General features: G+C 50.4%; 6 protein-coding genes across 6 annotated transcripts; 5 read left to right on the forward strand and 1 right to left on the reverse strand.

Annotated features, from left to right (window-relative positions):
- Positions 1 to 490: 490 nt before the first annotated feature.
- On the forward strand, positions 491 to 7,891 carry ASPVEDRAFT_61606 (putative PHD finger and SET domain protein; the record flags this gene model as incomplete). Its single annotated transcript, XM_040815573.1, has 2 exons — positions 491 to 1,852; positions 4,795 to 7,891. 2 exons carry the CDS (start codon positions 491 to 493, stop codon positions 7,486 to 7,488), a joined length of 4,056 nt encoding a protein of 1,351 aa, XP_040666863.1. The 3' UTR covers positions 7,489 to 7,891.
- Positions 7,892 to 8,083: 192 nt separating this feature from the next.
- Positions 8,084 to 10,670, forward strand: ASPVEDRAFT_40658 (origin recognition complex subunit 4). Its single transcript, XM_040812186.1, has 3 exons — positions 8,084 to 8,127; positions 8,178 to 9,910; positions 9,966 to 10,670. The coding sequence occupies exons 2-3, from the start codon at positions 8,414 to 8,416 to the stop codon at positions 10,581 to 10,583; spliced, it is 2,115 nt and encodes a 704-aa protein (XP_040666864.1). The 5' UTR covers positions 8,084 to 8,127; positions 8,178 to 8,413; the 3' UTR covers positions 10,584 to 10,670.
- An 8,615-nt stretch (positions 10,671 to 19,285) lies between these two features.
- On the forward strand, positions 19,286 to 21,622 carry flbA (developmental regulator FlbA; the record flags this gene model as incomplete). The annotated part of the gene is made up of 4 exons (XM_040806757.1): positions 19,286 to 19,960; positions 20,041 to 21,169; positions 21,223 to 21,410; positions 21,470 to 21,622. 4 exons carry the CDS (start codon positions 19,286 to 19,288, stop codon positions 21,620 to 21,622), a joined length of 2,145 nt encoding a protein of 714 aa, XP_040666865.1.
- Positions 21,623 to 22,799: 1,177 nt separating this feature from the next.
- Positions 22,800 to 24,252, reverse strand: ASPVEDRAFT_82644 (CDC73 C-terminal domain-containing protein; the record flags this gene model as incomplete). Its single annotated transcript, XM_040817229.1, has 2 exons — positions 22,800 to 23,531; positions 23,599 to 24,252. The coding sequence occupies 2 exons, from the start codon at positions 24,250 to 24,252 to the stop codon at positions 22,800 to 22,802; spliced, it is 1,386 nt and encodes a 461-aa protein (XP_040666866.1).
- Positions 24,253 to 25,200: 948 nt separating this feature from the next.
- ASPVEDRAFT_82645 (lytic polysaccharide monooxygenase auxiliary activity family 9 protein) lies at positions 25,201 to 26,004 on the forward strand (the record flags this gene model as incomplete). The annotated part of the gene is made up of 1 exon (XM_040817230.1): positions 25,201 to 26,004. The coding sequence occupies one exon, from the start codon at positions 25,201 to 25,203 to the stop codon at positions 26,002 to 26,004; it is 804 nt and encodes a 267-aa protein (XP_040666867.1).
- Positions 26,005 to 26,551: 547 nt separating this feature from the next.
- Positions 26,552 to 27,160, forward strand: ASPVEDRAFT_27796 (PaaI family thioesterase; the record flags this gene model as incomplete). Its single annotated transcript, XM_040810048.1, has 2 exons — positions 26,552 to 26,662; positions 26,753 to 27,160. The coding sequence occupies 2 exons, from the start codon at positions 26,552 to 26,554 to the stop codon at positions 27,158 to 27,160; spliced, it is 519 nt and encodes a 172-aa protein (XP_040666868.1).
- Between the last annotated feature and the right edge of the window lie 29 nt (positions 27,161 to 27,189).

A 27,189-nucleotide genomic window follows, 5' to 3' on the forward strand; every position in this document is an offset into this window, starting at 1 on the left:
GCTTTATCTTTGGTGAAGCTACAGGCGATTGGATCTGGGCAATTGGCGACTATATTGTCTAATGGGGCCAGGTGCCTAACCTGCGGACCATCTTACCTTTCGATTTTTGTTTTATAGAACGTGATACCCATTATATCTGGCTTTTGTTTGGTATTTACACCTTTCTGTCTACCGCATAGCTTACTTTGCCTCGTTCTCGAGTACTTATCTTGGGTCCCAGCTAGCCATCGTTCCTTCCTATCCTCGACGAGCAGCATCGCTAGTCAGTGCAAGATCCCCCACCCCTCAGCTCCTGCACCCGATGGAAACGAACCCCCGAAAGGCAAGGACCAAGCAAGCTGAGGCCGCAGGCCCAGGAGATGCTCCTTACCCAGCCCAAACGCCTCCTCTACATCTCCCTTCATCGTGAAGACCCTACCTACTCCTCACTAGCTTTCCATGTGTTCATGACCTATCAGCCTATTCTTCATCCTTATTTTTATTGGAAACCATGACGGTCGGACCTACACTTGGGACAGGTGTGTTCGTTGGGATAGGCCAAGCACTTGCTGTTGGCGGTCCCGCATCGCTCATCTTCTCTTTTGTATTCATATCGACATTGGTATATTGTGTGACAACTGCGATCGCCGAGATCTCAACTCACTCCCTCACTCGCAATGGGGCAATGATCACACACGCCTATCATTACACTTCAACTCACATGGGATTCTCTATATCCTATCTTCGATGGATTGCCCTGGCGGTGTTAGTTCCCTTTGAAGTCACAACGGCGATGGTCAACCTTGCACTGTGGGAACCTGATTCCAGTATTGCGTTACGCATGGGTGCCGTCATCGCTGTGATACTCTTCTTCAATATGCTGCCCGACAAAATCTTTAGAAGATCGCAAGCCTTCTTTACAGGTATCAAATTCGTCACGACGATCGGGCTCATCATTGTCTCGTTTTACCTCGCGATTCGCGCCATTCAACCCGATGCCAAAGTGGGAGGATTTGAATATTGGATCCAGCCCGGCCCCTTCAATGAATTTCTGCTTAGAGGCGACCTAGGTCGCTTCCTTGGTATACTATATTGTATCCTCTGCAGTACGGTGGCTTTCGCCTTCGTCCCGGAGCTGACCGTGCAAAGGGCCGAACAACGTGATTCAGAGCCTGGACATAGCATCTTCAAATCCACCAGAAACAGCAATCTTGTTATGTTCGTACTCTACACAATAAGTGCGTTGGCCACTACCGTGATGAGTTCTCATGATAATAAGTCGCTCACAAATAGCGGTACTGGTGCTGGACTCTCTCCTTACGTCGTCGGTATCAATGACTCGGGAATCCATTTTCTACCAGCGGTTGCGACAGGTTTGATTTTCCTATCATCCGTAGCGTCCGGACGCTCTTTTCTCCATCTATCTTCGCGCATGCTGTGTTCGATGGCAGAGACCGGCCATGCCCCAGCAATGTTTATGTTTCGGAATCGATGGAATGTTCCTTACATGTCGGTGGGCATCACGTCGGGGTTCACATGGCTGGCGTATTTGTGCATGGTCACTTCGAGTTCCGCTGCGTACAACTACCTCATGTTTTTCATCACTACGTCGGCTTATCTTTCCTGGATATGTTCGTGCTTCTCTTATATCCAATTCCGACGAGAGGTCCGCAAAGCAGCAATCTTGCCTTTGCATCAATCCTTCGTCCAGCCCTTTGGAACATGGTTTGCTTTGGTTACTAGCGTTATATTGATTCTGCTCAATCTCGTGCAAATTGCTGTCGCCCCCCGCAGCCAGTTCAATCCCCGGAACGCGATCCCTAGCTTCATTGCCGTCGGTCTGTTTGGCCTCATGTACGGTGGCCATCGGCTCGTAGCCGCAATTCGAAAGAAGTCTGCCGAGTTAGACACACCTCCAGTCGAATTTCGAGGTGGATTAGATGGAGATCAACCTCGGGGTGCAGCCATCGAAATGCGGACAAGGGGGCGTGAGGACGAGGGAACAACTGCACCTACGCCTACATCACAGCGTGCAATTCCTTGAGGTTACACAGCCCTACCTGGGATTATTCCTCCAGCAAGTTGACCTTAGCTTATATCTTCATTGATTGCTGTTCAAGCACCGTTTGTTCGGGCCATTGTACTCCAACACCCATTGTTATTATCCACCAACGGATTCAAGGGCATGGCGGTAGACAAATATATTGCTTCCTATTTTATGGCTTATTATTCCTTGGTCTTTTGAAGTGTACTGGACTTTTTTTAAAAAGAAAAGAAAAGAAAAGAAAAGAAAAGAAATCCAACGTAGATGCACTAGTATCTGTCGCTAGGTAGGAAGATCGGGTGATGCATGGGGTTGCCTAAGGCAAATGCCAGCCAGTCCATACCCCGTCAGGAACGCACTGCATCCTCCGCTAGTTTCTCCCCCGCCCTGTTAAATTCGCCACGCACGGAATTCCCACCCCCTAAAAAGGAGGATAAATCCTCGCCAAAAACACCCCAAAGCTAAAATATTGGATGCACCGATATCAGGGTTCGGGTGTCCCGCTCAGTCCACATTCTTCGCCTACCCGCATGTGGTGCTATCAAGTCAGCCTTCCTCTGCCTCTCACCCTCTGGTTCTTTTATTGAGCTCGACTGAGCCATAATAACCAACCACCTACCTGCAACTGTCAACGATTCCCGGGCCTCAACGTTGCCCGTTGCCACTTGCTCGAGCCCCTCTGTGTTTCTCGCTTCTTGCGCACCGCTCACGAACGAGATCATGTTACTTCCCCAATCCTTTTTCGGCTCAGATGACTTGCTTATTACCGCCGACTTAGGTCGCCCGTCATGCCTTTGCTTGCACCCTTTTCACTTTTCCTGTTCCTTTTATACCCTTTCCCTTCCACCGTAAACTATCCCACTCACTTGCACTTATCACCAGCCCAAGTTCTCCATCAATTCACGGCCTTCTGAAGATGCCTATTCCTTCTCGGTCATGTTTACTCTCCGGGACGATGCTCCTGGTCCGCTGACTCTATTTTACACGCACGGTTAGGCCTATCAAGGTATTATCATTACGAAGCCCAATATACCTGACGGGCTCCTGGCTTCCACCTACTTGTCTGATGCCTTCTCCCACTCGCATCCTGGTTCAGGATCCATCATCACCGTGCACTGGAATGTTTATTTGCGCGATTTCATCCTTGCTTCTCTTTATTGTTATGCTTACTTGCAACTATACTGAAATGTGTTCACATCTCACATTCCAGTCTCCCAGCCGCTCCCCATTTTCGGGGCATCCAGTGGATCGTTTTGCTGTACCTGAGGGGCGGTGCTCGCTTTCCAAGGCAGCCGAAGACACGCACGGGTTGCTGTCAATATATTACCTCTTTATCCCCTTACTTACAAAACAGTAGGAGAGCTTTATCTTCTTTTACTTTTACTGACATACCCATCCCATCTCTTCTGATCGTGATCGGCCTGCCATTTCCGTGGATTAGGCTCCCGATCGCTTCCCCCGGTTGCTCTGCGCTATGCCAAAACAGGAGTTGGCACTACGTTATGCCGCCTTTGGACTAGCTCTTATATGCCTCAGGCACTGACATTCCTGCCTGCAAACAGCAGCCATGGCCTTGTGGCCTGGAAAACAAGGCACTAACAGCCACCTTCGAACTCGCATTCGTTCCTCCAACAGGATTCTCGCTCGCCTCAACACCCCCTCCTCGTTGCTGCGTTCCGTGTCTGCCATCCCTCCCATCATGATTTTACTTTTCCCGTTCTTTCCGTGTTATTATCCACCATAACTGCCATATAGCTCGCGACTATAGCTGGGTGCAGAGTTAATAAGCGGCGCAGTCTCGTGAAGCTCCTGATCGACCACAGCACCTCCCCCAGAATCACGATCGGGTGGGAAAAATTATTCCGCGCTTTTCCTTTTTCACCTTGGTCTTGGACGCGCCGCTTGAATGGCCCATCCGTGGCTTTAGCCTCTGTCCTCTCTGCCTTCTCACTCTCCCTCCTCTTTCCTCAGTCTTTTGCCTCCTCTTCTTCAATCTCTTGCTTCTTTTGCGTCTTGACCGACCGATTACCTTTCGTCGCTTGTCTAGCATTGCTCCACCTCAGCTACTCCCCTCGAGTCCCTCCCTCCATTGTTTCGTGTGTCCCTCCCACATTCCCATCTCATCCACCCTCGCCCTTGACCTCCCTTCTCTTCTCCTATCTCAACCATCCTTTCTTATTCACCATATTATCTATTATTTTGTCTTCTTTGCCGACTTCTCATCGCTGCCGCCGCCTTCTTTCTTCGCTACCCTCCATGCGATTCATGCCTCGCTCGCCTACTCGCATTTCTCGGTTCTCGACCCTCGACACGTTCCTCTTTTCCCACGGTCGCAGACGCCACAGCGGACGACGCCCCTATTAAACCCGCGATTTATTCGAACCGGTATACCGCTCGACTCTGTTTTATTCATAATCGAAACGGCGTTGGATTCTGACATAGTTGAACGAGGCGCTGCCACCCTCTAAACTCTGTTCTGGATTGGCGGTCTATCCAGTTGTCATCGCATCAATTCTTGAAGGATATTTGGTCGTGATAACCTCTTCTTGATCGTTTTATCGCATATTTCCTTCCTTTGAAAACAGGTACTACATCGAGTGCAGACTTTTCAGTGGTACTTGTGATATGTGGTCAGGGATATAATCGATCCCCAGACGCCGCTCATTTGCAAGTACAGACACCAGCGCGCTTCGCATTAGTTGTTTCAGGGGGTATTCTGTCGGATTATGACAGAGACCTCCCCAATCGCCATCACGCATCCAACCACGGAGCCTTTCCCGGTCACCGCCCCTCTGAACTCACCCATCGTCAACGGCGCTGTCTCGGATTCGGCACCACCCGACGAGGAGGAGCCGTATACCATCAAATGTATATGTGCGTTCGAAGATGACGATGGGAACACGGTGTTCTGCGAGGGTTGCGAAACATGGCAGCACATCGAGTGCTATTACCACGGTCGGACTGTCCCAGAAGTGCATAACTGTGTTGACTGTGAGCCCCGTCATCTCGATGGTCGGCGCGCCACGGAGCGACAAAGGCGCCTCAGAGAGCAGAGCGATGGCGGTGACCGAAAAGCCAAACGATCCGGGACGAAGAGCCACAAGAAGAAGGTAAGGGAACACGGGGATCATGTAAATGGTTTTCATCAGCGGTCAGAGTCGACCAGCCGCGAGCAGCTGCCGTCCAAAAAGACCAAGACAGGTCATCGCGCGTCGCACTCGGTCAGCTCGCTGTCCGGAATTCCGGTTCTCAGCTCTGATGGGCGCAAGCGCACTGCAGCCTCCATGAGCCCGACTAAATCGTCAGGCCCCTCAATTCCCTTATATTCCAATGAGTTCATCCATCTTTATGACCAGGACCATGGTCATGCCGACATCGATGGCAATCTCTTTGTCAACTTGACACTAGCAGCAGATCTAGCCTCGTGGTTGAAAGATCCGGTATCTCTTGCGCAGGCTGCGAATGGTCGCGCTGCAGAGGAAATCTTCACCAGGTCTGGTGCCGCCTTGGACCGATCTCATTGGCCGTCACTATCACTTGAATCAATAACAGATTCTAATACTGAAATCGATGGCAAACATCCGACTTGGAAACTTCTCAAAACCCAGGATGGTGTTCATAAAGATGAGATCGTTGGTGAGATTACAGGGAAGATCGGTCTACTGCGTGACTATTCCCTTGATCCCAGTAACCGGTGGCAGGAATTACGACACCCTGAGCCGTTTGTCTTCTTCCATCCCCAGCTCCCAATCTACATTGATAGTCGACAAGAGGGCAGCATTCTCCGTTATGCGCGACGATCTTGCCGACCGAATGTGACAATGAAGACCTATATTACGAATGACGTGGAGTATCATTTCTGCTTTGTCGCCAAAGAGGACATTGCGCCCGATTCAGAAATCACCGCCACATGGTATCTAGATGCACAGCTGTTTGGACCTACCAATGACCTCGTCAAACAAGAGCCTGGTGATGGTGTGCAGGAAATGGCTGCTATTTGTATAAGCAATGTGCTGGCTAATTTTGGTGGCTGTGCATGTATCCCTCCTCATAACTGCTTACTTTCAAATCTGGATCGTCGGCGGCATCCCAAACTCGCTGATGGCGGCATCAAGCAAGCACATAGGCGAAGGAAAACGAAAAGCAAATCCAACGCATCACCGCCGGCCAACAACAGTCGTGCTGGAAGCGAAACCATCAAGAATCCCGAGGAAGATGATCACGCTGACAGCCGTTCTGCATCGGGCTCCACTCGTGGACAGACCCGTAGCCGCGATCTGACACCTAGTATGCAAACGCCCACTGAAGGCTTTGCCTTTGGGGATTCCGAGTTATCTGCTCGCGAAAGGCGCAAGATCGCGGCTGCAGAAAAGAAGTTCCAACAATTGGAACAAGACCAACAGACATCCCACAAACGGAGGAAGCGTGTTAGTGGTCAGTCGACTCAAACACCCGGGCCGGGCGGCTTTGAACGCATATCACACTCACCCCCATTATCTGCTGGCGGTCACGGGTCCCCGCGGAAACCTTCTGGCCCCAGTACGCCTTCGATGCGCTACCCACACATTCAGTCTCAATACGTCGACTCCGCTGTTCAGACGGAGCTAGAGACCGCTAATGGCATGATACTCTCACCTCCTTCCTCCAAGCGGCCAAGCTTCATTCCCCTCACCCAGCGCCTGCTTAAACGTTGTCATAGTGACCGGATTCGACTTGAGAATACCGGTGAGCAACAGCCTGTCTCTCAGTCGGCTAAGGCTCTGCATGAAAGGCTATCAAACCCTCCAGCAGTCGCTACCCCCACTGCTACAACACCCAGTGTCTCGGGGGAAAAGGAAGATGTGGAAATGCGAGACCTTGAGTCACCCACGGGGGCGTCCTCGGCAAGGTCGCAAACATCTGTGGATACCTCGCCATCCCATGGGCGTGGGCAAGGGAAGCCGTTGCCGATACCGTCACCTTGGCCCTCGAGCGCGGCACATATCGCTCGCATACCTGAGCGTAAAGCTACAAGCCCCCGCGTGGATCTCCACGTCCCTCTTCCTTCAGCCACCGCCCCCTCTCTACCGTCGGCCACCAGCCCAAACTCCGCAAAGTCTTCGGCCGTATCGTCGCCATCCACCTTAGAAGCGCCCTCACAGCATTCCGCCACGACCACTCTACCTGGAGCGGGAGTGGTGGCCCCTAGTCCTGTGAAGAAGAAGCTGAGTCTAGGTGATTATCTCAGTCGAAGGGGCTCGTTGAAGCCTCCAACAACCGAGAAAACACAGGCGCAGACCACCGCGATGCCGCCTCCCACTCCACCTGCCCAGCCTTCAGAAAGGCGGGATGGTTTGACCATGGCAAACAACACACATCCGGAGATTGACTCAACGGCTCAGTTCGGGAACCCGACTACATCGGACATCGCGATGAAAGACGTTCCTGGCTCAACGCAGACTGCACACCCCCCTCCCGTCTCCTAAATCACCACTCTGTCATGTCTCTGGGGGTCTGCACAAACGATTGGCTGTTGATACCTCAGACAACATATTTGCTTTTTCTTCTTGTTCTTATTACTTTTATTTCTTTTATTGACTTGTAAACGATTGGAATGGACCGGCGTTCTTCATGGGCTTACGTGTTTTATTCTCGTGGTGGGTTTGAGGACGGCGTATTCGGCGCGTTCGGCGGAAATATCTAATGGGCTACGGTATCTTTAGGATCAGGAGAACTATGGCCACTGCGAATACTTGTGCACAGCCTTTTGCTTCATGATTTGTCTTTATTACTTTCTTTATCTCTTCCAATACCACTGATAGGGATAGCCTACAGTCAGCTTAGCTGTCCAATATGAATGGGGGCAAGACCCTCACATTCTCAGATCCGTTTATTTTTACGCATAATCAAAAGTAGACAACGCTGCACAGTTGATAGATAGTAATTTATAACGCCGAGAACATAATCCATCTCTATGGTCAACACCACCTGACTTCGCGTCACGCGTGTTGCCTAAGGCATACAATTTCCGGCCTGACTATTGAGCAACGAACCATCCAACCCAAGCTCCGAGCATCCTCAAACAACTTCAAATCTCCACATCGTGGAATAAAACTTGGTGATAGGTGTGCATTTCATCATATACTGACCATTTCGGCCTACACTAACGAATAAGAATATATATACACCCCGAGTTTGTGTCCGTAAAACATCCGCAGACATTTCTCATACCAGCCAGCCGTCGAGCGCTGCGCTCATCGAAACGGACTTGCCTTCGATTCTACGCGCCATTGAAGCCTAGTTACTTACTCTACTACGAATTTGACCAATTTCAATCCCGCCATATCGTCCAACTTCGGGCCACGCGGCGCACAGCCCTCACTCCCTTCCCTTCCCCGACCATCGCCAACCATGAAGGACCCGCGCACCGCAAAGCGGAGGAGGGTATCCGATGCCTCCCTAAACGAGGACGGAGACACCGCGATGCAGGATGACACAACGCCGCAAAATGTCGAGTCAAACAACGCCGAGAACACAACCCCTTCGAGGCCAAGCTTGCGATCGAGCGGAAGACAGCGAAAAGCACCGCAGAGGTTCGAGGATGAACCGCCTGTGCGCACGCGGTCTGTCCGAAAGACACGGGCTACGCCGAAGGCGGCGCCGGCTTCTACGTCCGAATCTGCGCCTATAGCTGAGGATACAGCTGCGGATGCGGGTACGCCGACTCGGTCAACGTCTGGGACTGTGCGCCCGCGTCAACAGTCACCGCACATATCGGAGACGGACGAGGATGATGATAATAACTATGAGGAAGAGGAGTCGGCGGCTGGATCGCCGGAGCCTCGTGCGAAGAGACGTACAAGGACGAAAGCGAAGAGGGCTTCTGTGCGGTTTGCGGGGGCTGGGAAGGATGGCGGTGACAGGGATAGAGAGTCGCCGTCTCCAGACAATTATCAGGATGGATTGGATGATCTCGTCGGCATGCAGCTGCAACATGACCTTATTCGAGAGGAGCCAAATGGGCAGGATGAGGAGCCACCAGAGGAGCCCTTGCCTGCGTATGCTGAGCGGTTTCAGCAATTTGTTCGCAATGGCTACGCGAGAGAAGTACAGTTGCTGACAAAGATATTGATTGAGAAACTGAACGGGAAGAGGCTTGTCCCGTTGCAGGGACTGGAAACTGAGTATCACAAGGTGCATCATCTTCTCGAGCAAACTGTGACGGTTGGAGAGGGCAATTCGATGCTTGTTCTTGGGTCGCGCGGGTCAGGGAAGACTACCATTATAGAAACCATCGTCTCCTCTCTGGCTAAAGAGCACAAGAATGATTTCCATGTCGTCCGACTCAATGGCTTCTTACATACAGATGACCGGCTGGCGCTACGTGAAATATGGCGGCAGCTCGGTCGCGAGACTGATACAGAAGAGGAGGCGGGAAAGGTGACCAGCTACGCCGACACCATGGCTACACTTCTTGCGCTTCTCTCACATCCAGAAGAGCTGCAAGGCTCTTCGGGCAACCAGGATGGGATGACGACGACAGCGAAGTCAATTGTCATCGTCCTTGATGAATTCGACTTGTTCGTCACACATCCTCGTCAGACGCTACTGTATAATTTGTTTGATATCGCGCAGGCTCGAAAGGCCCCATTGGCAGTGCTCGGCGTCACCACCAAGGTGGACGTGACGGAGATGCTAGAGAAACGAGTCAAAAGTCGGTTCAGTCACAGATCTGTTTATGTTCCGCTGCCGAGAACGTTCGAGGTATTTTCCGAGGCCTGCCTTGCTGGGCTGGATCTTGAGGACCAAGCCGTGGAGTTGCCAGAAGGCCTCAGCGCCGACGAGCTATCGATCCCCAAGTCGGGCAGCTGGAGGGCAGCTCTGGAGGGGTGGAGGGCGTATCTGCAGGTAAAACACGGCAAGGCTGTTTCAATATAAGACTAGTAGCTGACGCGACTGATAGGGACTGTGGACCGATCCAACATTCCAAACGCACTTACGCCGGATATATCACCAAACGAAGTCAGTCAAGGAATTCTTCACAAGCGCACTGATTGCCATCACCGAACTCCATCACAGCTCTATCACCCCATCTGCCCAAGTCCCCACCCCCGGCTCATTCTCGGACAACCCCCTCTCCTGCCCTGATCCCGCACCGCTTCCCTTCTCAGCATCCATGACCGCATCCTCAAGCCCCTCATCCCTTCCCCTCTCCCTCCTGTTGGCGGCGACCCGTCTAACAGCACTATACGACCCGGGTCTCGAAACCACCCAGACCCAAGACCTTGCCCCACTGGCGCTATCCTTCCCCGCCGCATACGCGGAGTACGTCCGACTCCTCACATCGGCCAAAACGTCGGCCTCTGTGTCCGGAGCGTCTGTGACTCCTGGTCGTGTCTGGGGCCGCGACGTGGCCCGCGAAGCCTGGGAACGGCTCGTGAGCTGGGGACTCATCAGTCCCGTTGGAGGAGGCAGTGGCACCGCAGACGGACGCATGTTCCGCGTCGAGATCAGCTTCGAGGAGGTAGTCGATATGGCGGGGACTGGGGGATCTCTAGGCAGATGGTGGCGTGATGGCTAGAACAGTTGATACTTACTAGTGATACCGGTAGACTAGATAGACTAGGTACCTAACAGCGTATAGACATCGTATCTAATTGTCCGTGATTTCCAAGTTTTCTCAAAGCTTCCTTTCCCGTGCGGCGCGGACCTAGTGTCGCAGGTTCGTCCCCAGTCCCTGTTTGAATGTAGCTTGTTTTAAGTACGTGGGCCGTGGGGGTCGTCCCCACGACCCCCCGGCTACGAACTTGCATGTCAATGCCGTGCCCGACCCCGAGACCTTTTGTCACAGAGTCAGACAGTTCAGACTCAACCCTACGGTGGTCGATATGGTTCATGCCAGTCGATCTTAGTGCAATCTACGTAGTATAGTGAGACCTCCGTTGTTAATATATCAACTTTATCTTATGGTTTTTAAAACATGATTGTCCGTTCCAGACTCGGGGCACTGCAAAGACTAAAATCAGACCGTCGTCGAGTCACTCCTGCGTCGATCTATCATGTATGTATATATCAGATCTCTCCTAAACAAGATATATGTCCGATCTCCAAGCGTGGTTTAATCCGTGCCTCCTCATCATCACATGTCTATACTACGTAGTTAGATGTATACATATCGCTGAGCGGGCCGGATCGTTTCACATATCCCCCCGATTATCCACGTGGAAAGCCACCAGGGTCTCCGCTCTTTCGTAAACAGCCTCACAACATACGCTTGGTCGGTGTGGTCTAGATTTGGGTTTTCAGACACAGGAGAGGTTCACAATGAAGATGCTCCCAGGTGGGGGAGTTGGGGAATTGGTAGTAAGAGGGTGAGTGTGTTTCATCGCCCGCCCGAGTTCCATAATATGCCGCATTGAGGTTATCTTTTTCAGGACAAGCTTGTATGGAATATCGGCGGATAAGGTCACTAAGTCGTTGTACTCCGTATATTTCCTTGATACTCGACGGCTCGTACGCACCAATGTCAGCAGTTCGTAATTATAGTAGGTGGGCTGATCAACGTGCTAGCTGAGTAGCGTTTCGATTAGGCATTTCAGATGGCGACGATATATATCCCCGCATATACTGGTTACAGTAAATGCTTCGAAGCGAAACAAGCATTCCAACAGGTGAGATCACCAAATGGCAGCAACGACTCACTCACCTTCGACGACAACAATGTGGAAGAAATGCACCTTCCATGTTGGGAGAGTCACATGCAGCCCATCTAGGCAGACATCAGCAACCAGGCACTTGTAACCACACGCACTACTCTGGGATTAATCAGCGGGAGCAAGGAGCTTTAAAGTCCAGAGCCAGAGTACGCCAGGCTGCTCAGTTCTATTATAGGTAGATTCATATATGTATGCTTGGACCTCAGCGATCGGCATGTTTGCCCCCCCCCCGTGCTGGCGAAACGCTGCAATTCTAGGCCTTTTTGCTCGAAAAGACGCCAATAATGCATATGTACCGCAGTAGCTACGAATGCATGCACGCCTACCTGCATTATCACTGCAGAAATGGCTGCTGAGAATCGAGTGAGAGTCCGACGACCTCCGTAGGCAATAAGCAGAGCAGCCCTGCTGGAGAGTTGAAGCTGAACCACGCTGAGGAGAGCCGGAGGCGTCGGATGCGATGCAGACGGGATAGGGGGACACCACGATTCACAGCAGGCAGATGCTGCCAGCGCCAGGTGGCTTGCGTTGCGTTACACAGGATTCGCAATCCAAGAAGAACAAATAGGGTAAAGAGGGACTGGAAGGTTGTGCAACTGAACGGAGACTTATCGATCCGAATTGGAGAGCACAGTTCGGGGAAATAATGGTAGGGATATTTTATGTTTTGTCAGTTCGTAGTCGTGAGTAGACGGACGGAGATTGGAGAATAGCCGTGGACCGTTTTAAAGGATGGAGGAGAGCTGTCAAGTTTGCACTAATGCATAACATTGGGTTAAATTAATTTATCTGCCGCAGGACGGAGATGGCAAGATGCGACTTGATCAGGAATATGAATGATGCTTCTGAGGATAGCATCCAGTCGGAGGAGATAATTGCATGATTGTGGGATAGTGCGTCTGTCACCTGTTAGCTGCATGTCTGACTGTAAGTCCCCCGTTACTCACGGTATACAGTACATGTCCTCCCTTTGCAGCCAATTCATATCCATGCCTGACCAGTATGCGGCGGCGTCGTCGTCGTACCGAATGATGCTATAATAACCCTAATAGCCATGGGCATCGTATTTCGCCATCGTTCGCATATCTTTGCCAACTGACGACTGGCATTGCGCCAAGCACAGTATCTCAGGATTCCAGGGCAACTAACCGGATCGAGTATCACGACCAAGATAACTCCCTGTTGTTTCCCTTCACCCCGTCGCTGTTAGTTCGACTCCGTCTGTTCGCTTTCTCGCGTGGACAGCAAGGATCAGCATCAGCATCAAAGATGATGGCTCTCAATTGGGCCAAGGTCCCACGCTCCTGAATCCTTATCATCTCGCCTGAGATAGGGCTCGACCAAGGCCCTAAATCCCTTATTTTATTGCTGTGCACAGATTCCTGCTCATAAGCCCTGTAGTAATGTCTTCGTGTCCACTCTTGGCATCCTTCTGCACTATGGCGAACTGTGCCATCATACCTTAGTCAACTACCATTTCCGGATTTGATAATCGGCGCTGATCTAATGATGACCAGACGAAGCTGAGTTGCTGAATGCTGATTCATCCAGAGTTTCGGCTGGTTCCGATCGATCGATTTTTTTGCCTTTGATTTGCCACAGGACTTCGTATAATCTTGGGTGAAGAAGGTTTAACCATGGTCCTTGGACTCAAGACTTTCCCAATACCGTGGAAACCAAAGCGACCAAGGTGGCCCTGACCGAGGCAGAAAAATGTTACTAGCGCAAACGTGGAATACAGGCTAGGACGGAAAGAAAATGCGGTGTCACAAGGCCCTGCGAAGATCCTCACGTGTTTCTCTCGTAACTAAACCGCACTCGGAAATCCGGAGTCGAATTTTCGAGCGAGCGATCTGCCGAACTTCTCCGGCGGGAATTGTTACCGCGTACTGCGTATTCGAGGATCAAATACTAGGTCTAGTAGTCAGACTTATCATACAAAGCATCGAATGTTCAGATCAAAGTTCGAACTTGAAAGACATGTCAGCTTCTGGAATTGGAAGGTTGAGCCGGTTTGGCACGCTGAAACTCGAAGGAAAGCAAAAACTCAGCTTGCAGTCGAACCACAGAACTTTGCCGTTTGTCACTGATTCAGAGGAAATCTGATCTCAGACTGAACCTCTGCCCAGCCAGTCACAAAGGGCCACACACGAAACTGTTGATCAAGCCTCAATCCCCTGCATTTGCGAAATGCGGTCGATAGTGTCCCCGCTTGAAACACGACACGGGATGACCAGGCTTCTGGCCGTCTTCGAGAAGCATTCTGGAATTTTCTAGGGGCTTGGCCTGTAAGGGGCCATCCTTCGCCAGGGGTCGGCATCACCACAGGCACAGGGCGGGATTGATATCATATTCCGCCGACGGAGATTAAATCATTTCCAGAACCATGGATTAACAGTGGACACGCCTGATTTCATAATCTTCTCTCTTGGGATTGTCGTCGTCAATAGTAGAAGTCCACGGGGAGGAAAAAAGGGGGTCAAGTCAACCAGTCCACGGAACAAAGAAGCTAGAAAGGGGGAGGCTGAAACCTGTTGAAACAAGTCAAACGGAAAAAGACGCCAACCTGCCAATCTGACGCTGGTGTTCATCTTCTTGTATCTGTGCACCCTGTCATATTCTCGAAGAGCAGCGTCAGACCTTTGGTGGATTGATATGACACGTCTTTGGTTCTTCGGCTGCGCCTCACTTTCAAGTGCCCGAGGCGTCCTTCTAGCGCTGAAGAACCTTCTGCGCTGCTTGGAGGAGTAAAAGAAAGCGGCCTGCGACTGGAGATGCGGGAAAGCCGTTGGGCTGTGGAGGCTGAACATCCCCACTGTAGCGGCAAAGGACGGGTTCTGAATCCTCCCTGTTGTGAGTCCGTGACATTTCTTTTCGGGACGGGTCTCATCATACGGTCCATAAGGTGGCCAGGAAGAAGGCGGTTTCGGCACGGCTTCACCGAAACTTCGTAAAGAGAAAATCAAAACAAGGCCTGTAACTGAATAAAATATTTGAAATACTTTCTGTTTTGAGACGGTCTTTGGGATATTCTACAGCTTAATGTATCGTCCTCAAACTGGGGTTAGGTTATTGTTACGGTCTTACACCAACTTTCCTCATCTGCAGGTCGGAGAACGCACTGATATTGATAGCCACCGGCTATCCCTATAATGGCCGGACAAGAGGCTCCCAGTCGCATACATTATTTACTGGAGGCAAACGTTGACAGGTGCCTGGTGGGGTCATTTTAGTCGAATGGGGACGGACAGGTCTGTTGATCTGGGACGCCAAGAGACGAATGAAGGATCATGCCTGACAGTGAGCAAGCGATTCCCCATCACACTCATGCCATTCATACAGCCGTACATTTGATGTTCTGGTTCGGTATAGGGCTCTTCGTCGTTCAAACAATATTCTCTGCGTTGGGCGTCCAAAAAAAAAGGGCCGGACAAACCATGGAGCATAAAGTTTGGCTAGCCATTCTTAATGCCACGTGGTTCTCACATCATAATTTGACTAGTAGTGATTTGGATTGTGCTGTTTGCTGACCCACTCCTTCCCCATCATTTTGTTTCAGCACCACAATGAATGAAGAGAGGTGGACCGCATGTTGAGGACCTCATGAGCCCGATAGCATACGGTGTACTCCGATGGCTTTGACGACATTCCGTAGTTGGAGGCGGCCACCCCAACCGAAAAGCATGAGAACAATAATGGTAGAAACTCGAAGACCATCTCCGATATTGCTTGTCATTACGAGACCTGACAGACCCACTTATGCAGCTGGCTGAATTTGGCAACTTCACCCCAGGTCACTGTATTATTGGTGTCAACTCTCAAAGCAAACAAACAATCTGCCACAAAACCACACTCCGCAGATGAAAGGCCTGTAACGATACGGTTACGGAGTCTGTGCTCCAACCCCAGCCGAACGCTTGTGACTTGAGAGAATATCCCCTATCGAGGACGAAGTGGGTTGTTGGCAGCGGGAATTGCCGAATATACACCCTATAAGGCCCGGCTATCATAGAGCCATAATATTAATGACGAGATATCTGTTTCAGCTAGTAGCCCGAGCCGTGTCTCGGTAGTTGTTAACTCGGAATTAAATTATTGAAAGGGACAAGTTCAAGTTGAGAAATCTCGTGGTTTTCAATGTTTGAAGGATTTGCGAGGACTGAGCGTCAACTACTTGTTGCGTCTCACCCGCGGCTGAGCTGGCGATGGAAGGATTGGTTTTGGAGATTACGCATCCTCGTTTTCAGGTATCGACATCGGCGATAAGCAAAACCAACTGTTTTACGAAGTTTGAGGGAAGATAAGAGTTGAGTCTCGACTTCCAGGCCAATAAATTTTAGCTTCAGCCGCAAATCTGACAGAAGAATAAACTCGCCGAAACTGTGAGGGATCCAAGCCACCGGATTCATACTCGGCGGCTGGATATTATTGACTCTGGAGTCTCGAACGTCTTTTCGAACTCTATTATCAGAAGTTGGAGGCAGGCTTTGGTTTTGCGAACAGAAAACACCCCGTCTTTTGGCGCAAGTGTGCGACGATCAGTGATCGCCATGTTTTTGAGTTTCCGAGCTCAGACGCTGTGATAAAGTCTCGAGAGAAATTGGGGTCCGGACTAATCTGACCTTTATTTTATTTTAATTTTGTTGCCGAAGAGAACCCAGTAGGTTAGCATGAATAATGACCGGATGCAGTATGCACCTGTTGCAGTTCTTCCGCACCTAACAAAATAGCAACCATACAACCCCTCCGCTTTTCACCGAGGTGATGGGCTGCCGTACTGTGTAGAATTTAGTCTCTTGAGTTGTAAGTAGTTTGTGACAAATCAGGTGGATCTGGAATTCTGGATAACATGGTTTAAGAAACTCGGTGCTTAGCGCTCACCGCTTCATGGTTGCTCATCCGGGTGGGCACTTGAGTTCGAAAGGCCAAGGAAGGATCGATGGAGGATTGAGAATGGATTGTCCATGACTCGCGTATTTGTCATCGCTATTTTTGCACCTCGGCGAAACCCTTGATGAATTCTCGACTGAGAGGTTTGATTTTGAGCCGCAGGGAGTTCCGTAGTAAATAATAGCGACAAGGACTGTCGTTCAAGTCTCCGCCTCCAGGGTCTTTTGGCAGAAAGGACACTCCATCTCCTTAGCTTGTTTGAACGATCGGAAAGCGACTTGCAACGTCTTGTGTCGCGAAGTGACCTGTCAGATCCAGGAATTTGGGGCATACTCTGCACCAACTACCAAGAGTTGTCGCGGTCCGCGCGGCTCTTGTAAAGGTGTAAACTGACTCTGTCTTTCTGGAGCACTGTATATTATTGGGGGATTCCTTTGTATACCGTCTTTTGCCGAAACTAAGAATGTAGGACGGGAGAGGCAGGGAGGGTTCGATGGGGAAAGGACGCCGCCGTCTCGGGTCCGAGCAAATAACGAAATACCGACTTCGGGGGCTGCAATGACCCCGAGCAGAGTGTCCAATCACCAATTCCTTTCCAACAGTTCTGGGGAAGTGAGAAACGGCGCAAGGAGAATTCGTACCAATAACAAGGCTCGAGAGCGTGAGATCCGGCTCAAGCGGCGATTCCAAACGGCGGACTGGAAGCCAAGGCGCCTGAGAGACGGTCGCTTCTTTCCACGTGTGTCCACGTGGAACCGCATGGATCTCAACCACACAGCTCTGGAGGATTCGATCCCTCAGGCCACTCAGCCACACTCAAGCCCACAAGGTGGGTTTAGCGTCGTTCTAGTTTGAATGATGCGTATTAATTGCATCGCGTCAAAATGACGATTATTGGGCATTGTTGCCGATATCAACCGGCCCACTGGGGACAAAATGAGGAATCTGCCATAGTTGACTTGATAGCCCATAGTTGAATCCAGGCTTATACAAGCCAGAAGCTAGTTTTGATTCTGCCCCCCAAAAGTAATAAAAGTTAGAAGAACCCTTGCTTGACGCTGCCAAGTGCTTGCTCTGGAACTTTCATGACTCGTGAGAGCAAGAATCGATCTGCATCAGGAAAATGCTTGGTTCACGTGATTTGGGTGCCTTCAATAGCCCCCTTGGCTCCCTCGCACAAGGGTTCAGGCTCCGGAATTCCACGTGGGCAGAAAAGGCACAACTAACGGAGCAAGGGAACGATAACGTCGTCGTACGGATAACATCACCAAGAGATCCATCTTTTCATGCTTGGTCGAATCAGCTTTCGGTCGCAAGGAAGAGCGGGAAACGTTTTAGCACGCAAATCCTGCTTGAACTGCGATGTTGGGCTGGGGGTGGGGGGCTAAACACCCCTAGTCCGGAATGGGAAAGAGGCCGGGTGCCTGAAGTGCTGATTGGCCTGCCTGTCAAGCCGGATGGGGCTTCTCGAAAAGCCAGCTGAAGGATTAATTGCCGAAATTGGAAGGTGCTTTGTGCGGGCGGGCGGCCTGGCTCGGCGTCGCTGGCGGGAGGGTTTGCGCTGGCCACGTTGCTGATGCAGGTCCAAAGGGCGTCCCATCCTTGACTTCAAGCGTAGGAGTCGGAGGATTGGAAAGTAACTTTCCAGCAAGGAGCTCTGAGTTTTGATCCGAGGGCATTATTGTTGTGGCTCGAAAAAGGCGAGAGAGCAAAATTGAGTCAACTCGGAAGTAAGCTGGGATTCTGGCCTCAGGAACGGAAACAGCGACGCCCGCTGATCGTCCGATGTGGGAGTCGGTGTAATTTTGGGTATTTGGATTACGACCGTCCAGCATAGCCCATTGTAACCCACTGGCCTCAGTATAACGCTCTTCAAGTTGCCTTAACCCTGCCTCACCTGGTTCCGAAGCCCATCTGTAAGCATGCTCTTGTGGCAGATGCCAGGGAGATCAATCACGCCTGGAATGAAATAGTGGTCGAGCCTCTGTAAGGCGGCATCCTGGTCGGAGTCTGCAGGACGAGGCCAGGTTCTTTGATCGCCCCAAAGGCCGATCCATCCACATCTGCTCTTGGCCCACGTTGTCTGGTGCATGAAACCGTCCGCGTGCACAGTGGGTCAGGAATGACAGGCCGAATTCTTCACACCCCTGGAGAACAGTCGTCAGGCTGCTGCTCTTCTCAGGAAGAAAATAATAATAATAAGCCAGGACTTGGGCTGGTTAGCAGGTCTTTTGGTTTCTAGCTAGCTATTCTTGTCTTCAACCTTGTTGGACGCAGAGTGAACCGAGACTGAGTCCTGGGAGAAATCCCCGCTCCTTTTCATCTGCATCAGTCCCCCTTTCTGGTCTTCTGGAAGATTAAAGTGAACCTTACTCCGTATTATTTTATTTTCTGGTTTCATTTGATTTTCCGATTTTCATTTTCCTTCTGTCCAGTCCATCGTCCGCCGCCCAGTGTCCACCCTCCACCCTCCCTTCCTCCCTTTGATCAGTGCCTCAACTCCCTCCCTTTGCCCCCTCCCCCAATTTTTTTTTTTTTATTTCCCTAATTTGTCCCCTCTGCTTTAGTCTCATTTCGTCATTGTATTGTATTTTACGTTTTGGTTTTTTTTTTTTGCCCTTTTTTTTTTTTTTTTTTAGGATTACCCTTTTTATCCCACTCTGGTTCGCACTCTTCAATGCCAACCATATCTGCCACTCCCCTCAACCAAGGATCCCCTCCCTCTTCCCAACTTCAATATCAGCCTCAGCCCTCCCCTTCTTCTGCGGCCGTTGTCTCTGTCCCTTCCTCTTCTTCACCGGTCGACTTCGGTCTCCCTACTTTCACTTCTACCTCATCCTTCATATCCTCCGACATCCCCGCTACTGTGAGCTCTCCATCCGCCACATCGTCCACGCCCGGCTTGACAGGTTCAGTAATCGGCTCGATATCCAGGCGGAATCGACGCTCTTTTGCTGCTCTCGCTCGCGAAAAGACATCCAGTGCCCTTGCGAACCTCTCAGCAATCGGCTCGACCGCGAATTACCCTCTCCGCCAGTCTGCTTCGTCCGGCAGCCTGCAGAAGCATTCGCGAAAAGCATCCCAACTTAGCGCAGGCGAAGCACCTCTCTCTCTGCCATTGTCCGACGGCAGCGGCAGCAGTGAACAATCGAGCTCTGCTCAATTCGAATCCATATCTGCAGTGACCGAACAACCCAGCTCTTCAGCAGATCGGCGCCGCCAGACAATCCAACTCATCCCACCCATCTCCGAACAAAGACCGAATTCCGCGGTCAGCTTCTCTCCAGCCAAGATGCATCAAACGTCGTCTAGGCTGCTGCGTATGACGGAAGATGATCGTCCTTTTACAAAGGTATGGGATAAACCATGTGGTAGTTTCGCTTCGCTCGTGGGACAATTACTGACAATTATCTTTTCTTTTTCTTCTAATAGGATTTCATGGACCTGTTCTCTACCCTCATGGTTAGCTTGAAATTGGATTCGCACCGCGTACGCTTCACCAAATATGACCACACTTTCACTTCAGAGGAAGCCATCAACAATCTGGGTTCCCTTAAATTCTCCCAATCGAACCGAATGCCAGACCCAAAAGACCCCTCTCGCATCGTTACAACCACCACAACGACAACCTTCTCTATGGCCAAGGAAATGGCTCGTTCGGTATGCCAGCGGTTTGTTGATGCCCGGTTCATTGAATCCGTTGATGGAAAATATTCGCATACTTTTCCGTTGAAGGGTGCTGTGTATCAGCTTACCCCCAAGGGCATCAACATCCTGCAAAGATTTTGCCAAAGAAACGGTATCACAGCGCGCCACGTAATTGATGTTCTAGAGTCGCCCCGTAACACAATGCAATTGGTTAACTTGGAACGTGATACCGAAACCGACAAGCTTTCCCATGATCGAGCGACAATTGAGGTTATTTTCCGCCGATTTGCAGGACAGGATGGACCCAACGTGAAAAGCAGCGTCTCGAGCTCGGATTCTGACTCGCTCAGTGACTACTCGAATGGTTTGGTTGGCGTGAAAATGGCCAGAGAGCGCAAGATTGGTGATAAAATGTTCTCCAACACATTCACAGGAAAGGGCGCTGTTGACTGGTTGATGGACTGCTCGACAACAATTGAGCCCCGAGAAACAGTCTTGATTGCGGAGCTTTTCGTCAAGTATGGTCTGATGACGGTACTACAAGAGGACCGTTCTATCCCTCAGATGGAGAACTCCCTGGTTGCCTTTCAACCATCCAAAAATGCGATCTACAGTATCACTGACCGTGGCCAACGAGTTTGCGGATGGATTGCGCGCGACAGCAAGATTCGCGAGGCACCTTATGACAGCCGTGGAATCCCAAGAGATTCTAATAATGCGCGCCTGAACCATATTTTGCAAGATCCTGCTTTGCGCCTGCTGTTCCGAGAATTTCTCCGCTTTTCGCTATGTGAAGAGAACCTCTCTTTCTATATTGATGTCTCTGAATTCACTTCCCAGTACCATAAATATGAAAAGGTGGGCCACTTCAAGAAACCTGATGCTGTACGGGAAACGCTGGCGGCGGCATACGGTAAGTCATCTCTTGTAGACGCTTGTTGAGCTCACTAACTGACTCTCCTGAAGGACTCTACAATGCCTTTTTGGCACCCGGCTCTCCCTGCGAGCTCAACATTGACCACGCGCTCCGAAATAGTTTAGCTAGCCGCATGACGAAAGCAGTGGGAGATGACGATTCAATGTTCAAGAGCCTTCAAGAAGTGGTGCAGCTATTTGAGATGGCACAGACATCGGTATTCAAGTTAATGTCAAGTGTAAGTTGCATTTGTTCCTGAATTTTCCTCTCAGGGTTGGTGATTAACATACAAAACAGGATTCTGTCCCTAAATTCTTGCGCGACCCGAAATACTCTGCGATTCTCCAGGAGCACGATGTGGATGATTTAATTGGTAGCGGTTCAAGATCTTACTCGCCTACACCTGCGCCCCTTCCGGAACGATCGATGAGCCGTTCAGCACGTTCATGACAAGACGAACGTGGTGGCTACACCCGTTCTATTCGATCAGTCGACTTTACTTTCTAGGCACGAGTCCGTTCCACACCATACGTTTTAATCTCTCTTCATCCCACGCCTGTGACATGAACGTTCTCGCATTATTTCCTTATATATACTTGACACTCGACACACGATACCGATTCCCACCGGCGACCTGATTTTGCGAGCCATCACGAGATATGAAAGATGATATGATCTAAGGATCATCTTGATAGAAACGTCCCTTGCCGAGATTTTGTGAAGATTTTACGTCTCGTTTCTCTTTCTCTGCACCACTTCCGATCTTCCGGCGTGGATTCCATCCGTTGGAGATAGAAGACCCCCGGGAAGAACGCTTTAAACATAATTGTTGAGCAGCATTAGAGTGGCGTTTATCTTCTTCCAATTTCCTTTCTTATTTTCCATATTTCTCTTTTTTTATACATGCATGAGTTCAAGACATCTCCCGTTTATTTCATATTCCTTTTTATTTTATTTTCTTTTCATTGTGTCCCGGACATTTGATATGTAAATGCCACCGCCATCTGTCCTGCATCGAGCATCATCAATTCTTGCATGCATCTACCTGGTTTCGCATTTTCAAGGGTTCAGCGATGTGCCTGCCTGTCTGTGTACGGCGGTTTCCTTTTAGTATTCTCTTCTTTTCCTTGTCTGCTACTTCCTGTAAACATACATGGTGTGACTCACATACAAAAAATGCAATCGAAAAAAAATCGGGAAACATATGGTCTTGGCTTAATGTATTACCGTAGTTGGTACTCCCCGGTAGGTTCGATATACCTGTTTCTGGAGATCCTGGCCTAAGGTTTGTGCTTTCATACAAGAGGTGCAAATTCTAAGTATCCCCCACATTAGGCTTTTTAACATAGAACCTTGGTTTGAAAACAAGAAAGGGTCTTTATATTCTTTTTTTTTCGTTCAATGACATAAGTTTCTACCTGGTCCGTACTATTGCCCCAAAAAAAGATAAGCTAGGAGGGATAAAAAGACATAAGAAGAATTGGTAAAATGCAGAGAAAATGGAGGAGAAACGCCGGTTATCCAAACGCCATGTACAAGCGAAGTAAGTCCAGTGGAGTGAACGAGGAAGGGGGAAGAAGAGGACGACGAAGTGCCAGAAGGACGGCGGAGGAAATTGTTCTAGAGTCTACTTAGACCCCCAGCCGCGTAACTTCATGCCTTCCTCGATAGCAGTCCAGATTCCTTCGACGACTTCGCGGTCCCGCCAGCGTCCTGCACCGTTGACGCCACCTTTCTCGTCCCAACGTTCAACGGAGAAGCTGTGGACACCGCGGCCCCAGCCTCGGACTTCGCGGGGGATATCTTCTCCGCGCCAGCCGACGTAGATGCCTGAGGCGTGTTTGAAAAGTTCCGGCGGTGACGACCACTTGTATGACTTGAATTGCCAGGTCTGGCCGGTGGTGAAGACGGCGACCAGTCGCTGCCAGTAATCGGGTTTGAAGTTGGCGGTACTATCGACGAGGATAAAGCGGGTGGGTTTCCGGGATTGGCTTTGCGAGCCGACGGCGCGGGACGAGGAGGACGAATTGGAGATCCCTAACGGACGGTGAATATATAAGATGTTGCTGGAGGCACTGGGCATCGCGAGTGTGGGGTGATCGGGAGGGACGAAGACTCCGTCGCCGAGGAACGACCGGACGTTTGACATGCGGATGAGGGAAGAGGCGGAAGGGGAGAGGAGAATGATAGGGTCCTGAGTTTTTGAGCTGCCCTTGCGAGGTTGAGAGAGACCTGCTGATGGTGCTGGAACCATGGCATGTGGCTTGGCTCCGGGCTTTGCGCCTGGGGGGTATTGACTTGTCCGTGATCGATTGCGTCCGAGGAAGGTTTCGGCGACTTTGCGAACATGCGAAAAGTCCTGCGTCATTCCATGTTAGAACCCAGGGGCAAAAAAAAATACCAGGTCCATGGGGCTCTCAGCTTACCGACTGCTTAATCCCTCGTAGAACACTGTTGCGATCTCCCAGTTTTCGCTCCCCATTGTAGATTTCTTGAAGTCTAGGATCGATGACCTTCCCAGCCTTCCCAGCTGAAGCTCCTGTGGTGGGTGCACCACTAGGAGCAGTAGATACACCTGTTGCACCAGAGGCAACGTTTGTGGATGCCTGAGCTTGGGCCGCCGATGAGGGAGCACCTGCAACTCCCTCAAGTGGCTTAATATATTCACTGTCGTCCGAAGCGCCCTCCAGCCATGTAATCAAATCCAAGCGCTCAACGAACGACAAATTCTGCGCCTTTTCTTCTGGAGCTCCCTCGCCGCTTTCCTTCTGTTTCAGCGCCTCATTCAGCTCCTGTACCGAGGTGATGTATTCGGGAATCGCAACATCTTTTTTCTGATACGCGAAGAAGATACCGCGGAGGTCGACAGGGGAGTCGGACGAGATGAAACGAGTCGGCGTGTTTAGCGCGAGTGACTGAGGTAGTGGATGTTGAAAGTACAAATGGGTTGCTTTAGCCAGGTCTTCAGTTGCATTATCGGTTGAGAGCTCGGAGGATGTCGTCGCAGTGGGCAAGCTGCCAGCTGCAATGGCGCGACGGAGGGCCAGTAGGGGGTCCTGGAGGGAAGGATCGGTAGCCATTGTAGACTGTGAATAAATCAGACACTCCAAATGACCCTCAGGCAAGCCCGTGGGACGGCGGATTCGGAATGGAGGGCTTGGGAGACGTGCAGTGGTGACAATCAGACTCAAGCTTCATTTCGATGAGAGGCAGGGTCACGTGATCTGCCATCAACAACAGTGCGTCTTTCTTCTGTCATTCATTCCAACATCCACCATCCTTTCTTCGATCACAAGTTTTTTTATGTCATTTTTGAGGCTAACATATGAACAGCTTATTCACAGATATAGGAACGAACATGTTATAAGAGTGCAACACTTTTCATCCCCCTATGCTGTATCCGCCTTTGGATCTTGAAACAACCAGAATACAAACACTTTGGATAGAATATTGTGGTTCTAACCCACGGAATATCTTTTTTGGCCATTTTTTGGAATCTATACAACTCAGCTGGACCCTCGTCGATATCCTCCATGTTTTGAACCAAGTATGGATCGCCTATGAAAGGCGTTCAAGTTCGAAGCTTGGTTCGAGGTTGCCAATGGACATCATATGCCATATCGACAAGAGAACAACTGGGAGATTCTTTTCCGTTGCTATGATGAAGAAGTGATAGCCCTGGAACATGCCTGTTTCGAATCGGAGTCTATCCCGTTTCAACGCCTGGACCCGCTGCCTAGGTTGATTTCGTTTCATCCTATATAATAGAATATGCGCCAAGATACATTTGCCCAGCTATCAGCAGCACCGGCTAGATTAATCCATATTATTCAGGTTTCATCCTGGTCAAATGGTGCGATGTCCGTGAATGATGTGACCGAGCCCCGGGTAATAGGAAATTAGGGACACAGAACTAGCAATATGGCATGGGATATAAATTGGGATAGCTGACCAAGTGCTACGATTGAAAATATCAACTCTGATCTGCTCTTCAAACCTACCAGTCTGTTGATATCCTTGAGCAAGCCATGTCGCGACTTCTCCTCGTAGCCGCTTTCGCCTCTTATGTGGTCGGCCACGGCCATATATCTAATATTATAGTCAACGGCGTCTCATATCAAGGATGGGATATCAGTTCCTTTCCGTACATGGAAGATGTACCTTTGGTCGCCGCCTGGGGCACGCCTAATACTGGAGGAGGGTTCCCGACTGATGGGTACAGCGCCCCCGACATCATTTGCCATCTTAACGCGACAAATGGTGAGGGATCAATCCCAGTTGCGGCAGGTGACAGCATCAATCTCCAATGGACGGAGTGGCCCGAAACACACCACGGGCCTGTTCTGGATTACCTTGCAAACTGCGGCTCCAGCTGCCAGACGGTCGACAAGACAACATTGGAATTCTTCAAGATCTCGGAAGTTGGATTGGTGGACGATTCCTCCGTCCCTGGACTTTGGGGCACAGACGATCTCATTGAGAACAACAGCGCATGGCTCGTCCAAATCCCTGAGGACATTGCTCCGGGAAATTATGTCCTGCGCCACGAGCTGATTGCACTCCAGGGTGCGCACACCGAAAACGGGGCTCAGAACTACATGCAGTGCATTAATCTGCAAATCACGGGGAGTGGATCGACCCAGCCAGATGGCGTTCTCGGCACGGAGCTGTATACTTCCACGGATCCTGGTATCTTGGTTGATATCTTCAAGTCCCTGACTTATACCATCCCCGGGCCGAGTTTGATCCCTGGTGCTACTGCGGTTGCCCAGTCGACTTCTGCCATTACTTCGACCGGAACTGCGATCGTTCCCAGTGCCACAGTTTCTTAGAGAGTTAAGAGATGCGCTGCTCTTGCGTGCCTGGTTCTGGAAAATTGGTCTGTTGTCTTCAACTCACTGTATATATTGTGCATATTCCGCCGGGCCTATTATCTTTTCGGAGGGAATTTAGCCTAAATTGAAAAGTATCTAAGGCATTTGGAGATCTCGATGTTGAGTTGGCTCTAGTCATCAGTAGCGATATAAAATGCCCGCGCCGTGGTCTCTTTACTTAGGAACCTCGGCACAACGTTCCCCTCCACAAGCAGCTACCTGTAAACCAAGCTCACACACGCCTTTATGGAATTATCAACTATAAAGCCCAAGAGGCAAATTCACACTAATAAAATAAAGCGTGGGCGGCCCCAGAAATGTGGACTCAGCGTCCAAGAGTCTAAGAAAGATATGAGCGTCACAACCTCGGCAATTCAAATGAATAAGACCAACAACTCTCACTTCCCCGACATCTGAATCCAACTTTCCAACGTCCTCTTTCAGTCCTTCGTGTTTGAACCAGTCCCAAATATCGACAGGAATATTCAAAGGAGAATAAATAAATATGGCAAGCCCAATAGCTGGCGTCGTCCTCCCCGACAGGCCCCTGACCAAATTCGAAGAGCACGTATACAGTCTCGCGCAACAGTTCGCAACGAGAACAGATGGAGAAGATGTAAGCCTACCTACCCCCCTTACTCTAAATCCAATCCTCTACATTACCCTTCATCCAAATGCAGAAAATTATAACTAACAAACACCACAGCGCTGGGGCATCGACAGCGCCGCCCTAAACCTAACATTCCACTCCGCATCCCCAGAACCAGACGCCGAAATCATCTTCCTGATGACCATCGCCCCCAAGCACTGCAACTACCTCGGAAACCTGCATGGCGGGTGTGCAGCGACGCTTATCGACACGCTCTCGTCCATGATCCTGCTTGGGGTGTCGAAGCCAGGCTTTTTCCAGCTGGGAGGGGTCAGTCGGCATTTGGATGTGACATACCTGCGACCTGTGCCGGCGGGGACGCAGGTGAAGCTGGTCTCGAGGGTGGTGAATATTGGGAAGAGGTTGGCTCTTCTGAGGTCGGAGATTGTGAGGGTTGATACCGGGGCTGTTTGTATGGTTTCGGATCATGAGAAGGCGAATACGGATCCGGAAGTTAAGTTATAGATATATAGATTGCCTTTGATCTATGATAT

This window comes from Aspergillus versicolor, assembly GCF_001890125.1.
Source record: "Aspergillus versicolor CBS 583.65 unplaced genomic scaffold ASPVEscaffold_4, whole genome shotgun sequence".
In the NCBI taxonomy this organism is placed as follows: Eukaryota; Fungi; Ascomycota; class Eurotiomycetes; order Eurotiales; family Aspergillaceae; genus Aspergillus; species Aspergillus versicolor.